Source organism: Malaclemys terrapin, chromosome 8, assembly GCF_027887155.1.
Source record: "Malaclemys terrapin pileata isolate rMalTer1 chromosome 8, rMalTer1.hap1, whole genome shotgun sequence".
Classification (NCBI taxonomy): domain Eukaryota; kingdom Metazoa; phylum Chordata; order Testudines; family Emydidae; genus Malaclemys; species Malaclemys terrapin.
Window position 1 is genome coordinate 38621875 of NC_071512.1, and position 16740 is coordinate 38638614.

At 49.2% G+C, this 16740-nt stretch overlaps 1 protein-coding gene across 1 annotated transcript in view; it reads right to left on the reverse strand.

The window, feature by feature from the left end:
• DIAPH1 (diaphanous related formin 1) overlaps positions 1-16740 on the reverse strand; it is a 150190-nt gene that overhangs the window by 100288 nt on the left and 33162 nt on the right. Inside the window, exons 2-4 of the mRNA XM_054038167.1 lie at positions 13074-13100; positions 10939-11097; positions 4137-4238 (exon numbers count right to left, since the gene is read on the reverse strand). Of these exons, the coding sequence (XP_053894142.1) occupies positions 4137-4238; positions 10939-11097; positions 13074-13100 (288 nt within the window). The remainder of the gene's footprint in view (positions 1-4136; positions 4239-10938; positions 11098-13073; positions 13101-16740) is intronic.

Sequence of the window (16740 nt, forward strand, 5' to 3'; positions counted from 1 at the left end):
CAAACCTGCAGTTTGGAAGATAATGTCAGGTAGGTGGTAGGAGAATAGGGGGCGGCTCTCTTGCAGGAGATGTGAGACTTCCTCTTACAGTAGTTAGTAGTTCTGTGTTGTTGAAAAAAAGGAAGTTCCCTGTCTCTGCTATCTAAAGAGTTTTCTCCTGGTAGTAAGTGTATAGATACCCAGGGACCTCAGAGTAGCCTTACATTTGTTTGAAATATGTAAGCTAAATGAGTCTGGCCCTTCAAAGCTAGTTTGGACCTCTTGAGGAATCCCAGAGGACTGTAATCAAGATGTGCCCTCCAACCCTCCCAGTAATGCCTGTGGCCTCTGTCACCTCCTCATGTTCTCTCTCTCTCATTCCAGTGGGCTAGTCAGGCACCTAACTGGTGAAGGAATGTCACACATGAAGCTGCACAAAACTTCACTTTCCCCACAAAAATTGATTGCTATTGCCTCCCCTTCCCCAAAAGTCAATCGGGAACCCCCTAATCTTTTTGTGGGCCCTGCTATTGCTTCTGACCCTGCTGCTCTCTGGCAGGAAGCCCTTAATCAGAATAGGGAAGACATGAGGTAGATGAACATAGAACATAAGAATGGCCATACTGGGTCAGACGAAAGGTCCATCTAGCCCAGTATTCTGTCTTCCAACAGTGGCCAATGCCAGGTGCCCCAGAGGGAATGAACAGAACAGGTAATCACCAAGTGATCCATCCCATCGCCCATTCCTAGCTTCTGGAAAACACTTCCCCCTTACTCCTGGTTAGGAGAAGCAACAGGAGCCATGGCAGGAGGAGAAGCCCAGATGAAGGGCAGAAAGTCAGGCAGGGGAAGTACTGCTGGAGCCTGCGCAATCAGGGTAGCACTGCTCCAAACAGCTGACAGAGCAGAGAGTGTGCTGCCTGCCACTGCAGATGAGGTAATACTGAAATGCCATTCCCTATCAATGCCTCCCCCATAGGGCAGTGGACAAAAGTGGGAGGAGTGAAGTAACTCAACGTTACCCCTCAGGGGTAGGGGGTGAGGTGAAAGGGGTGGAAGGGCTCAAACTTACACACACACACAACAATGGGGCGAGGAGGAATTACCGTTCATTACTTCCCCATTCCCAGAGGGGAAAGAGATTCCACACAAATGACTTCTACCTGCAGGACAAGGGGGGCTGCAGGCTGTACCTGGCTTTGATACACAGGGCCGGGAAAAAGCTCTCTCTCAATGTCAGGAGTTTCCCCCCTGTCCATACATGGGAGGGAAACCCCAGCCTGCTGGGGGAGGGACTTTTCGAGCTTTGCCTTTGGAAAGCTGGGGTCTAGAACTCAGCTGATTAAGTGTGGGAGCTGACTGTGCTGGCCCAGCAGGAGGAGGGGAGGGGCAACTCCCATGATGAAAGTGGTACTCTAAGTTCCCTGTAACCTGTACAGCAGCTTATTAAGCACCATGCAGGTGCTCAGGGAACCCAGCCCCAGTGGACCTGCCATGGCTAGGGGAGAGGCGCCCCTCCCCCGGCCCGAACCTAGCCCAGCCCCGACCTGCCGCAGCCGGGGAACAGGCACCCCTTCCCCCAGCTCCAACCTAGCAAAATATTCCACTCTTGCACATGAGGTGCATGCACAACACAAGTGGGATCCACCCAGACAAAGACTTGAACTACAACATTCTAATTGTGATGTAAATTATTTCTATTTACAATTTAACAGTATCTGAAATATTTCCATGAAGGCATTCCCTTAGGTCTTAAAAAGGAAAGTATTTTAAAACACTTATATTTGAAAACCCTCTTTAAATTATATACATCCTTCCTACATATTATATTTTGCCATAATTATGTTCTATGTGAGGTGTAAAGTAATGCATGCTATTCAATGAAAAAAATACAACATAGTATTTGAATGAAATAATCTCTCAGCAAAACTCAATGTCCTTAAATTGAGTACAGCAGATAGAGCTGGAGTCTGTAACTTCCTCGAACCCAAGCATCTCTGCTGACGGAGTTACCAACTCCACTGCACTGGGACACTGAGCTGGCCAAAAAATCATCTACATTCCAACAGATCTTCTAGACTCATTGACTGGTCAAGTCAAGGTAGGATGTGGCTTAGTACCTTGGACTCATGGGCACAGAGGCAGAGAAATACCCCTTCTACCACTCCAGCCCCTTCAAACAGCATGAGTAAGAGGCACGTTTTCTGTCTAAAGCCAACAGTTTAAAACTCTGGTGTCTAACCCTAGGCACCGAAACCCACCTTTATGCAGTTAAATAATAGTGGCCTGATTTTCAGAGCTACTGAGCACCAGCAGCTCCCACTGTAGTCACTATGTAGCTAAGTGAAGTGTGCATGTGGTGAAGAATCTAACTATTGCTGCCTGCCTCCTGGTGGGGGAGGGAAAGAAAAGGAGATGATGCTCAGAAATAAAGATGGAGCTCTGGAAGCTGGTCTTGGTAGGGGTGATCAAAAGCGCAGCTGGAGCAGGATACCAGAGACTGGGCTTTTGTTTTGTTTTTGGTTGGGAAAATCACTTTGGTAAGACTACACTCATGATGAGTTTACATTTAGAAGCCTTTAAGCAAGGAAAAAGACTAGCTTTTTTTTTTAAATGCAAGTGGAGATCTCCAGTAGACATTTGGGGAAGTTTAAAACTCCATGAGGACCTGATGGTGTGTCCAAAGATTTAGAAAATCTTTGTGAATAACTTCCCATATGTGCATGCAACTGTGTCCAATATTGTTCTGTGCACTAGATCTCATTAGAACTCAAATGTGAATTTTGTGGTGCAAACCATTCAAAGAGAGGGCTTGAAAAAAGAGCAGGAGTAGGATTTTTAAGAAGTGTAATATCAGCTACATATTTTCTAAGCCTATGTCTCAGAAATGACTTGGCAGATTCACTACACATTTTGCTTTTTTTAAAGAATAGAAGAGTCTCCTGTAGCCAAACATCAGACTTTTTAAAGTTTCAAGTGGAAAAGTTCTTTTTTCGAAGTGGAAGACAAAAAAAAAAAAAAAAATCGAGCTTATACTGGAAGTTTATTTACAGCTTTGGTTAAAGAGAGGCCTCTCCCCATACATGGGCAATGTCAGCTTGAAACATTTTTGTAGAACTTTAGTACTTAATATAGTTACTTATAAGATGCATGTATACTAAAACAAAACATTTTGTTTATAAAAAAGGCCATTTTCCATTGAAAAAATTTTCAAATGCAAAATAATCTTTTATAAAAACAAACTTCGTAGAAAATTGGTTTTTTCAAAGTTTTGAGTTTTCAGCAAAAAAGGAAAATTGAGAAACTGAATGTTTGTCCCCCTTGCCCCTCATCCCTTTTTGCCATTGCAAAAAAGAGACCCTTCCCCCCCAAAAAATGTATTTTAGGTTTCAAAAACCGAAAAAAAAGTTGCAGAAATTTTTGAAGGTTTTTCACAACACACTTAGCATTTTCAACCAGTTATAAAAAATACTATAAAATGAAAGAAGTTACCAAAAAACAAAACAAAAAACATTTCCCCCCATTTTGTTTACTTTGTCAATTTGACAACACTATCAGCTCCCTTGCTGAAGAGCCCTTTATAAACATCAACAGGGGAGCAGAAAAAAACCTTAAACACACTTTTTAAAAGAATGTTTTTAAACAGTCAATGCCATGTCCTGAAATAAAGGAACACCATCAGAAACTGGATATTTTATTTTAAACTAATCATTTAAAAAATAAGTAAAAAAATTACTGTAATCTTTTTAATACTTAACCACAGAAAATCTTTGTTCATTCTGCTATATTAAAATATAGTTATGAAAATAAATCATACAATATGATGAATTTATGAGAAGGTGGTCTATGAAAACTCAGTATTGGGCTAATTTATGCTTCTTCAAACACTTCCCTGAGAGTTCATTGGAAAACTTAAATTAGCAAGTTAAAATGAACTAGGAAGTCATTGGGATGGGGCCTGTGCATCATTTGTGCACAGTCTTTAGGGCTTTTACTGTCCAGTGTATATTTCTTTCAAATTGTTCATGAGATTTGTGTTTCATGTCAGATTTTCACTTAAAAACCTCTGATGTGAGGAGTTATTTGCAGTGTTGCTATACAACACCATATCCCTACCTCCCTCACTGCAGCTTTGTACTCAGAGCAAGAGTACTCACAGCTTTGGAGGTATGTAGATATTGGGACACCATCTCCCTCTTGATTATTATGTCCTTCTCCCTCAGAGGCTGCTGCTTCTCCTCATTCAGATTCATATCGACCTGTGGAAGAAAAGTAAGAAAATGTTCAGTCATACACAGATTCCCTGATGCTGGGAACATCACTCACACAGAAACATCATTTGCTACATGGAACACAATCTGCTCAAGGCAACAGGAAGCTTGCAGCCCTGCCACAGCAAGGCCTGAAATGTGGTTCAGTGAGCACATATCAGAATCTCAGAGGGAATAGCCTGCACTTGAGTTTAAACCATGTCAGAGGAGACTCCTGAGATAAGGAGCAGACAGGAGCAGTCCCACCAACCCTCCCGGCACACACTTCCTAAAGGGGATTATGGTGCTCTGAGGAGAGCTAGAGAAAGCTACCTCCATCCCAGGGGGATGCTACCATTCCAGTGGGACAGAGGGGAGCCCCCAACTCCTAAAGGGGTTTGTGGAGCCCAGTGGAAGCTCTCAGCATACAATTTACTAAACCAAGAGCCAAGTGACTAACCACAGGAGTTCTCTGGTCTACAGAACTGCTTCTGTCACAATGATTAAGCAGCTGTCAACTATCCAGCAATGATACCCTCTGCTACTTATTATCCAGTCTGGGATCTTAGGGTTTCCAGTGATGTTTTATTCAATGGAACAAGTTAGCCCCCTTCTCAAGACTTGCCTGTCTGTTTCATATTTGCTGGGTTTTTTTTTGTTGTAAATTTAACTGCTATAAAATTTGCCAATAACACAAACATCTGTGTAGCAGCAGACAAGGAGTCGAGAACTAAGAGAAGAGGGTCCAGAGATGGGGACATAACCATATAGCAGACCCAAAATATTAAAGCAAGTTTATTTCCATCTTCTCTCCTTAATCCTGTCCTACTATCGTTCCTATAGACAAGTACTAAAACTGTTGCGGGGGAAGGACTGGGATTGAAAGGCTAGAAGGAAGAGGTCTACACAGGAAAAAAAACGGTTACTTTTCTGTAACTGTTGTTCTTCAAGATGTGTTGCTCACATCTATTCCAGTTAGGTGTGTGCGCGCGCCATGTGCACGGATGTCGGAAACTTTTACCCTAACAGCTACCCATCGGGCCAGCTTGGGAGCCCCCTGGAGTGGCGCCAAAATGGCGATCTATATAAGCCCCTGCCGGCCCGACCCCACTTCAGTTCCTTCTTGCCGGCTACTCCGACAGAGGGGAAGGTGGGGGGGAATGGAATAGATATGAGCAACACATCTCGAAGAACAACAGTTACAGAAAGATAAGTAACCGTTTTTTCTTCTTTGAGTGATTGCTCATATCAATTCCAGTTAGGTGACTCCCAAGCCTTACCTCGGAGTTGGGGTTGGAGTCAAGGAACCGCAGATTGAAGGATCGCTCTGCTAAAGGCTACATCATCCCGAGAGTGTTGGACGATTGCATAGTGGAACGCGAAGGTATGAACTGAGGCCCATGTGGCAGCCCTACAGATTTTCTGGAGAGGAACGTGTGCCAGAAAGGCAGCTGGCAATGCCTGAGCTCTTGTGGAGTGAGCCGTAACAGCAGGTGGAGGGATGTTTGCCAGGTTGTAGCAAGCACGAATGCACCTGGTGATCCACGACGATATTTGTTGAGGAGGAGACCAGGGCGCCTTTCATCCGTTCCGCAATGGTGACAAACAACTGGGTTGTTTTATGAAAGGGCTTTGTCCGGTCTATATAGAAGGCAAGTGCCCTTCTAACCGTGAGAGAATGGAGGTGCTGTTCACATAGGTCAGAATGCGGTTTCGGGTAGAAAACCGGTAGGAAGATATCCTGGCTCACGTGGAAGCGGGACACCACCTTTGGTAGAAAGGCCGGATGAGGTCTTAGTTGCACTTCATCTTTATGAAAGATGGTATAGGGCGGGTCACAGGTGAGAGCCCATAGTTCGGAGACCCAGTGTGTGGAAGTGATGGCCACTAGGAAGGCGACCTTCCAGGAGAGATAGAGAAGAGAGCAGGTGGCCAGCGGCTTGAAAGGAGGGCCCATAAGGCAGGAGAGGACCAAGTTGAGGTCCCATGCAGGCATAGGTGGCTTCATTGGAGGATGGATTTTCTCCAGGCCTTTGAGAAAACGCCGCACGACCGGATGTGCAAACACCGAATGCCCCGCCACTCCTGGGTGGAACGCAGAAATGGCCACAAGGTGGACCTTAAGGGATCCGAAGGCTAGGTGCTGGTCCTTTAGGGACATCAGGTAGTCCAAGATGCACGAAATGGAAGCCTGGAGCGGGGGCACCTGCTGCTGAGCACACCAGCTGGAAAACCTCTTCCATTTAGCCTCGTAGGTAAGCCTAGTCGACGGCTTGCGACTTTCCAGAAGGACCCGCCATATGAAGTCCAAACAGGCACGTTCAGCCTGGTTCAATCTCGGATCCTCCAGGCCGTGAGATGGAGGTCCGGGTGAAGGAGACGACCCTGGTTCTGGGATATGAGGCTGGGGTCGAGAAGAAGACATAGGAGATCCTGAATTGATAGGTCCAGCAGAGTCGGGTACCAACACTGACGTGGCTAGGCAGGGGCTACCAGTATTACATCTGCCTTGTCCCGGCGGATCTTGAGGAGCACCTTGTGAACCAGAGGGAACGGTGGGAAGGCATACAGCAACTGGCCCGACCACGTGATCTGGAAGGCATCCACTAACGAGCCCAGGCTGTGACTCTGGAAGGAGCAGAAGGCTGGGCACTTTCTGTTGGTCCGCGAAACGAACAAGTTGATTCGGGGAAACCCCCAGGTGCGGAAAATGGAATGAATGATATCTGGGCGTATGGACCACTCGTGAGTCAGAAAACGCCTGCTCAAAGTATCCACCAGGATGTTCTGGACAGCTGGCAGGTATGAGGCCTGAAGGTTGATGGAGTGGACTAAGCAGAAGTCCCACAGAGAGAGGGCTTCTTGGCAGAACGGCGATGACCGGGCTCCGCCTTGCTTGTTCAGGTCGAACATGGCCGTGATGTTGTCTGTTAGGACTGCGATGCAGTGACCCCGCAAGTGGGGAAGAAAGGCTTGGCAGGCAAGGTGGATTGCCCTGAACTCTCTGATGTTGATGTGCAGCGACAACTCACTCTCGTGCCATAAGCCCTGCGTTGTCAGGCTGCCGAGGTGGGCTCCCCATCCCAGGGCAGACGCATCTGTAACTAGAGTCAGAGTGGGCTTGGGGGGATGAAACGGGACTCCGGCACCCACCATCTGAGGGTCCAGCCACCACTGCAGGAAGTCGAGTGTGTACTTCGGGACTGTGAGGACCATGTCTAGGCTGTCTCGTCCCGGTCGATAGGCAGCTGCCAGCCATGCCTGAAGCGGCCTGAGCCTGAGTCTGGCGAGTTGCACAACGTATGTGCAGGACGCCATGTGATCCAGCAGCCTGAGACTTGCTGTAGTGGTCGGGAACTTACAGAGGCTGGTAATTATGCCTGCTATAACCAGGCGCCGTGCCTCTGGAAGGAACTGGATAGAATATCCTGTTTGCACCGTGCGGAGGACCCAACGGTCCGAGGTAATATGGGACCAGGCATGGTAAAAATGGGATAGATGATTTAGAAAGGGATGACTGTCCTGGGTGAGAACCGGTAGTCCATCCTCTGGCGCACCTTCAAAATGGGCGCTTAGGGCCCGGGGGTGGCTTAGACTGTCCTTGGCCTTGTCCAGAGGGAGGACGAGACGGCCTACGTCGGGAGTATCTGTTCCTCCGACGAGAAGGGTCCTGCCTCGGTCTTGGAGGGAAAGGACGTTGCTGGGTGGTCTGTGGCCTAAAGGGCTTCCTCTGGGTAACCGGGGCATGCATACCTAAGGACTTAATGATGTTTCTGGTATCCTTTAAGGTATGCAGGCGGGACTCAGTCTGATCTGCAAACAAGCCCTGGCCATCGAAAGGGAGGTCCTGGATGGTATGCTGGACCTCAGGCGGGAGGCCGGAGGACTGAAGCCAGGCATTCCGCTGCATAGCGATTCCCGACGTCAGGGTATGCGCAGCCGTGTCCGCCGCATCGAGGGAACCCTGGAGGGAAGTCCTAGCAACCAACTTACCCTCCTCAGCAATGACTCCCAGTTCCATACGAGCCTCTGCTGGGAGAAGATCTTGGAACTTAAGGACCGCAGACCAAGAATTAAAATTGTACCTACGGAGGATCGCCAGCCGGTTAGCAGTGGGAGACCCCCCCAGTAGAATAAACCTTTCTCCCCAAAAGCTCCATCCGTTTTGTGTCTTTTGATTTGGGAGCAGGCCCCTACTGGCCCTGTCTCTCCCTGGCATTTACCGCATCTACCACCAGCGAACATGGGGCAGGGTGGGTAAACAGATACTCATAACCCCGGTGGGAACAAAGTACTTTCGTTCCACCCCTTTAGCTGTGGGGGGATGGAGGCCGGGGTCTGCCAGAGGGACTTTGCATTATTCTGTATAGTTTTGTTCAGGGAAAGGGCCACCCTGGAGGGCCCTTCTGGGCCTAGAATGTCCGCCATGGGGTCCTCATCCTCCACAACCTCCTCAATTTGGAGGTTCATATTGAGGGCCACGTGCCTCAACAGCTCCTGGAGGACCCTAAAGTCCATAGGGGGTGGTCCAGACGTGGACGGGCCCGCAGCCTCATCAGGGGAGGATGAGGATGACTCCACTGGCAGGATAGGTGCGGATGGAACATCCTGATCAGACATGGGTGGCTCCTCCTGGGGAGCTGGAGTAGCCTCTGTGGGAGGCGCTGGATCCACAGTTTGATCAGTGTCAGGAGGAGGGCAGCTAAGGGTTGCCTCAGGAGGCCTGTTGCTCGAGCGAGACGGTGGCCGGGCAACTGGGGGAGCACCCTGGGCTTGATGGTATGCCCAGGGTGTCCAAAATTGCCACTGGGGTTGCTAGTGGGTCGCTGGAGGGACTTGACCGAGGCTTCCTGGGCCAGAGTGAGGAATGTCTGAGACCCCAGATGCTCTCTCCGACCTGCCAGAAGGAGATCTAGACCACAACAGCCAAGGGGGGGCAGTGCGGGAGTGGATCAACGCAGGCACCGAGTCTCTTGGCAGATGCGGGTCACGTGGTGATCAGCGCCATGAGGCTGATTGTGACCGCAACCGGTGCTGCGATGGCGATCGGTGCCAAGCTGGTGATCGGCGCCGCAACGGTGAGCGGTGCCGAGACATTGAGCGGTGCCGCCGTGGCGATCGCTGACCCGGGAATCGGGAACCCACAGCACATCGGACCGAACAGTGCCGCGAGGTCACAGATCGAGATCTGGACCTCGAGCGGGACCACGTGTGAGCAGTTGAAAGCAGTCGAGCGGGACCACTCGAGCGTGAGCGGCTCCGAGGTTCGAGACCGCGGGACCAGCGCCTTGAGTCATACTGGTGCCATGAGTCAGACCGAGACCTGGGGAGGTGCCGGGATTCATAACGGCTCCAGGACTCCTAGCGGGGCTGAGATGCTGGTCCGAGGGCTGACAGCCGGAACATCGCTGGCTTGCCCTTGGATGGCACTGGGACCCGAATTGGGGCTGGTGTCGGGGTCGGAGGCACCGGAGCCGTCATCTCTATGAGGCCTCTCGCCGCCTCGAAGGTGTCCGGCGTAGAAGGAAGAATGATCTCTTCCATTTGCACCGTCTCATGTGGAGGGTTGGTCTGAAGAGATCGAGGCATATTGACTTGATCAGAGGTCTGTCCAGGGTCTTGCACCGTCGGGCCCATGACAACTGTCTCAATTCTACGAGAAGGTCCTCCCATAGCTTGCTTCTTGGCAGCAACTGGGTAATGGGAGCAGTGCCGAGGTGGGCGTTTTTGTGGCCCGGGAGAACGCCAGTCCCAAGAAGAGCGCAGGATCTTCTGCGGTGCTGGTACCGCCGGAGGGGTGCTCCGCACCGAGGCGCTCGGGCCCGCATCTTGAGAGGGCTGCAGGGCCGACTTCATGAGGAGTTGCCTAAGACGGAACTCCCTCTCCTTACGCATTCAGGGTTTGAACGCTTTACAAATCTTGCACTTATCTGCTTGATGGTCCTCCCCCAGACACCGGAGACAGGAATCGTGGGGGTCGCCCGTGGGCATGGGCCTGCTGCAAGACTTGCAAAGCTTGAAGCCCTGAGACAGCATGCCCCAGGGCCCCGCAGGGCAGTCGTTGACAAGACCGCCCTTTATCAGCTAAACTACACTTAATACTATAAAAGAAAGATTAACGCTTACTAACTACTAACTATTTACAACGAAGATAAGAGAGAACGCTAGGGATAAGTGGAACACTTGAAAAGACAAGAGACCACTGTTCCAACAACCGTCACAGGCGGTAAGAAGGAACTGAAGGGGGGTCGGGCCAGCAGGGGCTTATATAGATGGTCATTTCGGTACCACTCCAGGGGGCTCCCCAGCCGGCCCAACGGGCAGCTGCTAGGGTAAAAGCTTCCGACATCCGTGCACGCGGCGCGCACACACACCTAACTGGAATTGATATGAGCAATCACTCGAAGAACCCTGAGAACCATTGTCTTATACTATCTGTGAGAAACAACAGGCTAAGGAATCAAAGCAGACAACCCTTCATTGGAGAGTTGTGGGGAAACAGAGCAGGCTCTACCATGGTGATGGAGGTAGGAGGTGTGGGCTGACATAAGGCATCGTGGTTATGAGGTAACACTAGGCATCTAGGATACTGGGAGGCACTACTGTCTCCACCTCTTGACCTGGAAAATGGGAGATAAAGACCCAGAGAGCACACAGTATCCAAACAATGAAGGAAGGAAGGGCATTTGTACTGGAATCATTAACTTACCAGCATCTGTTCAAAGAGGCCCAGCACCTCCTGATCTGTAATGTCCTGCAGCACCTGGCCTGCACTAGGAACATCATTATAGGAAGCAGACGAATTCCTATGAGCCGCATTGGATTTTTCCTTCTCCTTTTTTATCCGCATGCTGGTGAATCGCTCCAGCTGAGTGAGAGAAACAGAAATCAAACTCAGCACAACCTCACTTCACATCTCTCAACTCTAGTGATCACCCTCAACCACACATGCTATCCCAAAACTAATGCCAGGCATACTACCCTAATTGCATTCCTATATTTGGCAATCCCACACTTGCACTGCTGGCAATGGATAGAGAAAGCACACTGGTTTTGGGGTAGTTCTGACACCAAGAGGCCATAACTTGTGATCTGTGGACCTACCAGGTGCACATTAGTAGGGAAGCTTTTGAAACTTCACAGACCAGAGACAAAATTCTCTGTAGACCCTCCAAGTGGTAGATAAGGGCTCTTGTACCCCTTGGGCACCTTCGCTGAATGTGGCTGACTGGGGTTACCATATTTCAGCAAGCAAAAAAGAGGACGGGAGGAGCCCCGCCCTAGACCTGCCCCATCCTGCCCTGGTCCCCCCCTGCCCCTCCCACTCCCCCCCCAGAACCCCCAACCCTCCCCCCGCTCCTTGTCCCCTGACTGCCCCCTCCTGGGACCCCTGCCCCTAACTGCCCCCCAGGACTCCACCCCCTACCTAAGCCTCCCTGCCTCTTGTCCCCTGACTGCCCCCTCCTGAGACCCTCCCCCCATCCTAACTGGCCCCATAGGACTCTACCTCCTACCTGTACCCTGACTGCCCCAACCCTTATCCACACCCCCACCCCCAGACAGACCCCTGGGACTCCCACACCCCATCCAACCACTCCCCACCCCCTGACAGCCCCCCCCAAGAACTCCCGACCCATCTAAACCCCTCTGCTCCCTGCCCCCTGACACCCCCCCCCAGAACTCCCAAACACCTCCCCCGCTCCTTGTCCCCTGACTGCCCCCTCCTGGGACCCCTGCTCCTAACTGCCCTCCAGAACCCCACCCCCTACCTAAGCCTCCCTGTTCCTTGTCCCCTAACTACCCCCCCAAATGTCCCCCCGAACCCTACCTCCTACCTGTACCCTGACTGCCCAAAACCTTATCCACACCCCCACCCCCAGAAAGCCCCCCCCCCGAACTCCCGACCACCCCCCATCTCTTGACTGCCCCCTCCAGAACCTCCCTGCCCTTCTCCGACCCCCTGGCTCCCTTGTCGTTGGCCTTCGGCTAATGTCTCTGTGAGCTTGCTCAGGAACTGCCTGAGCCGTTCTCCCGGCACGCTGGGGAGCGGGGGAGGAGCTCCAGATTGCCAGAGGCGATCTGCGAATGCAGGGAGGGAGGGAGGGAGGGAGGGAGTGATCTCTGCTGCAGGGGGAAGGAGGGGGAAGTGGAGGACGGGCTCTCTCTGGCTGTCGGAGCCCCATGTAAGTGACACCATCCGGCCGGCTGCCCTGTCAGCCGCACGCGCTCTGCGGGAGGGGGTGGGGGTGGGGGTGGGGTGTTGTCCGGACATTTACAAATTCCCCCTGGATGCTATTTTTAGCTCAAAAATCCGGACATGTCCGGGGGAATCCGGACGAATGGTAACCCTATGGCTGACAATCCACACACTGCAAGGTAGTCAGTGTTCTCCAGCTGTGCATGCACCATCACCGGCAGAGGATAAGTAGAAATCCGCTGGTACTAATGTGAATTCAATGCCTCTCCAGGGAAATCTAAAACACCAAAAACCTGGGGGCCAACAGACAGGGTCTATCCGTGCTGTCAGCAGTCTTGCAAAGCCAACCCTCTGGAAAATGCCAGTGTTCAGATTGCCAAGTAAACCAGTGCTTATGAGGAAGGAGTCAGCAGAGCGTGTAGAGTCTGAAGAAGCAGAGTTAGAGAATCCTAGAGAAGCAAATGCCTTATGAGAGAGACAACGCACATGGAGTAGATATGTGATAGCAAGGGCTGGAGCCTCCAAACTGTAAGACTAGAATAGAGCAGGCAGAGGAACACTGTGTGCATGGTGCCGGAAACAGCCAAGCACAGGAAAGTTACAGCAAGTAGGAGAAATCACATGCAGAAGAAAACCACCATCCTTACCTCATCCGCCATCAGCCGCTTCAAAGTCTGTGGGACAGAAAGAGGAGGGAGAAGAGGAGAAACAAATCAGTGATACAAGGCACACCCCCAAACACAGAGGAGAGTGTGAGGGTGAGAAGAAAAAATGGATAGTGATAACCCAGCTTTTTTGACTCCTGTTCAGAGTGAACAGAACACAATGATGCCAAATTTCCATATCCTGCACACTACTACTGGGGAAAGATTTAACCCACCAATGCAGACATACATCAGTTCTACAGATTTGAGAGATGAGAGCATGAGCAGCGGGAAGCAAATTACTGCACAAAGCAGAAGCTTCCTTCTCTTTCCTCTTTGACTCAGTTTTGTCTCATACTCAAACCTTTTCTAGTAATGCACAGTGACTCAAGACCTCAAGAATTCCTTTTGGGGAAAGCAAAACCAAATCCACCACATGGATCTAGTCTCCAGCCAGGAGGGGACAATCCATTCCAACATATGATGCCCTCTTTCCTTACTACAGAAGGTGGAGGTATGGCCTTATCTCCCACCCGGGACAACAAAGCTGGTCCCACCATGGAACTATGTTCCTTCACCTGGTGAGAGCATAACTAATTCAGTTATATTGCAGCCCTTGCTCCCAACCTCAACAGCCAAGACAGTTTGTTTTAGACTTGGCATTGCACATAAGAGGAATGGACTAGGCAAAGGAAAATCGGGCCCTTTCAATTCAATCATGTCACTGACAATCACAGGTCTTTCCATCCCCTCAGCTTTGTCAGAAGGGGATCTGTCCTCTTAAAGGGCATGTTAGACCTCAATGTTCCATTTCAGGTGGAACCCTGGTTTTGGATATGTGCTTCCTAGAATATACAGGTGATGACTTCAGAAGCTGGGACAGTTTCCTTTCAAATTATTAGGAACGTTAAAGAGATATCAACTTCCCTCCCTCCCTGCCACTCTACACAGACAGACAAAAGGTTGAAACTAACTACCTGAATTACCTATGACCCTTCCTCTGTGGATCATCAGGGGTGTTTAGCACATATAAAGAATGGATCACAATGTATTCCATAGGGGCAGGCCGCCTTTAATGTAAATCCCCTGAAGGATTTGAAGGACACTCCATGACAGGTTCTCATCTTTACCCATCTTTAACTGAGGAAGTGATTGTGTCCGAAATGCAAAGTTCATTACTCTTGCTCCCTAGTTTTTTTTAATCTGCATGCAGAATCCATATGGCTGTAATTTCCACTACTGCAGCTTTTTGATTTGTCATAATCCAGAAACTCCAGTAGAGGGCAGAAAGAATCAACATATGGGAATAACAAGCAGCAGATCTAATGACAGAGAGAGTGTAACAACACAATCAATTATCAGGGGGTAGCCGTGTTAGTCTGTCCACAAAAACAACATGGAGTCCGGTGGCACCTTAATAACTAACAGAATTATTTGGGCACAAGCTTTCGTGTGTAAAAAACCTCACTTCTTCAATGCAGATCTGGCCTCCTGGAGACAGATGTTAAGAGCATCACAGAGAACATGGACTATGGCTTCTTTCCAATAGCCATCCCTTGTACTACGGCATCAAATACAGAATTGAGATAAGTTTCAGAGTAACAGCCGTGTTAGTCTGTATCCGCAAAAAGAAGAACAGGAGTACTTGTGGCACCTTAGAGACTAACAGATTTATTAGAGCATAAGCTTTCGTGGACTACAAACATCCGAAGAAGTGGGCTGTAGTCCACGAAAGCTTATGCTCTAATAAATCTGTTAGTCTCTAAGGTGCCACAAGTACTCCTGTTCTTCTTTTTGAGAATTGAGATAGTGTAGCCTGTGAGTTCAGTGCACCACAATTTAAAATGCTGTCATAAAGGTGAACCAACTCCAACCTATCACATGGTTTAAACCCTTAATAGGACTTTGGGATGGCCCATGCTACACACAAGAGTTCCCTTCCTTCCCATCTCCAAAAGTTAGCCAAAGATCACATGATGCTGAGAGAACCAAGACAAAAGCTCCTTTGACACCACTGGCCTCTGGTACCGAAAGGGCTCAATGTACTTCAAAATTCTGCAGCTGTGAAATTCATCCTTTGCTGTTCAATTGTACTCCAGAACCTCAGCTTTCATTTAAAAAAATTTCTACTAGCCCTTATGGTTGTAGAAATAACCTTGAAAACATTAACTTAATTTAACCAACTCAAATGTCTGCAGAGAGCCTGAAAAAAGTAACATTAAGAGGTGTGAACTACAACCCTTCATCTCAGTCAGGGCACCATGGACTTTGATTCTGTGGTCGTGTTATTTGGCATTTTCCCAAGATAATTAAGTGGGTTTGCCAAGGAATTTCCTCCTTATGCTGCAGCCAGGGACCTGATATTTTGCATTCTCTCTCTCTCTGCCCTCCCAGGACCTGCCTGGAGCCACCTCTTGCTCTCCAGCTGTTTCCCCACAAGACTGAGTTAACTATATTACAGGGAACGTTACCTGCTTTTCTGTTCCCTGGAGCCAGAGCTGGAATCCAGCTTGGTCAAGGAACCCATGCATGTAAACTGGTACGCTGGGGCAACTGCAGAACAGCAGAAGAGACCCAGGGAAGTGAGCTGATGAAGCTCATTACAAACTCCCCACTTCTTCATCACACATTGGGGTGGAGAAAGGAAGCTCTAAGTCAGGCCATCTGGACAACATTAGGCAGCTGAGGCCCAGGTAATGGATCTGGACACTTGAAGAGTATAGCAAAAAACTCAACCTCAAAAATAATCTGTGTTGAAAATAATCAGATATTTTTACATCGTTGACTATTTTCAACTCTGAGCCACAGCTGTGTGTGTTTGTGTGGGGGTGATGATGAAGGATGTTTCGTGGTGACAGAATAAATATTGTTGTGAAATGTAGACGGTGCAGTGTGGAATTTGCTCCCATTGTGCAACAGAGTACACACCACCCCAGTACCAGTTACTAGTTACCAATATCCCTAACTCCCTCACCTTTGGGGAGTTCCAATGGCAGAGCAAGGAGGCGCCCAGAGACAGATGCAGGGCTAATCCTACATTTGTAGGGGCCTTTGCAAGGTAAAGGGAGGCTACTTATCTGTAACTGGAGTTCTTCAATAGACTTCTGCACATTCTTACCCTTAGGACATAGCAACAGTGCAGCTTGTATTGGTGGAACCTTCTAGTAGTAGTTAGTACCCCTTGCAGCACTCTCACATTCCCTACCCCTCCAAACATTTGAAGGCAGAACTATAAAAGTGGGGTGTGGCATATCAACCTTTTTAGTTAGAGATGATAGAGGTCTATAAAATCATGACTGGTGTGGAGAAAGTAAATAAGGAGGTGTTGTTTGGGGGGGGGTGGGAGGGATAGCTCAGTGGTTTGAGCATTGGCCTGCTAAACCCAGGGTTGTGAGTTCAAGCCACTTAGGGATCTGGGGCAAAAATCAGTACTTGGTCCTGCTAGTGAAGGCAGGGGGCTGGACTCGATGACCTTTCAAGGTCCCTTCCAGTTCTAGGAAACAGGATATCTCCATTTATTTATTTTTTTATTTAATTTACTCCTTCTCAGAACACAAGAACTGGGGGTCACCAAATGAAATTAATAGGCAGCAGGTTTAAAACAAACAAAAGGAAGTATTTTTTCACACAACGCACAGTCAACATGTGGAACTCCTTGCCAGAAGATGTT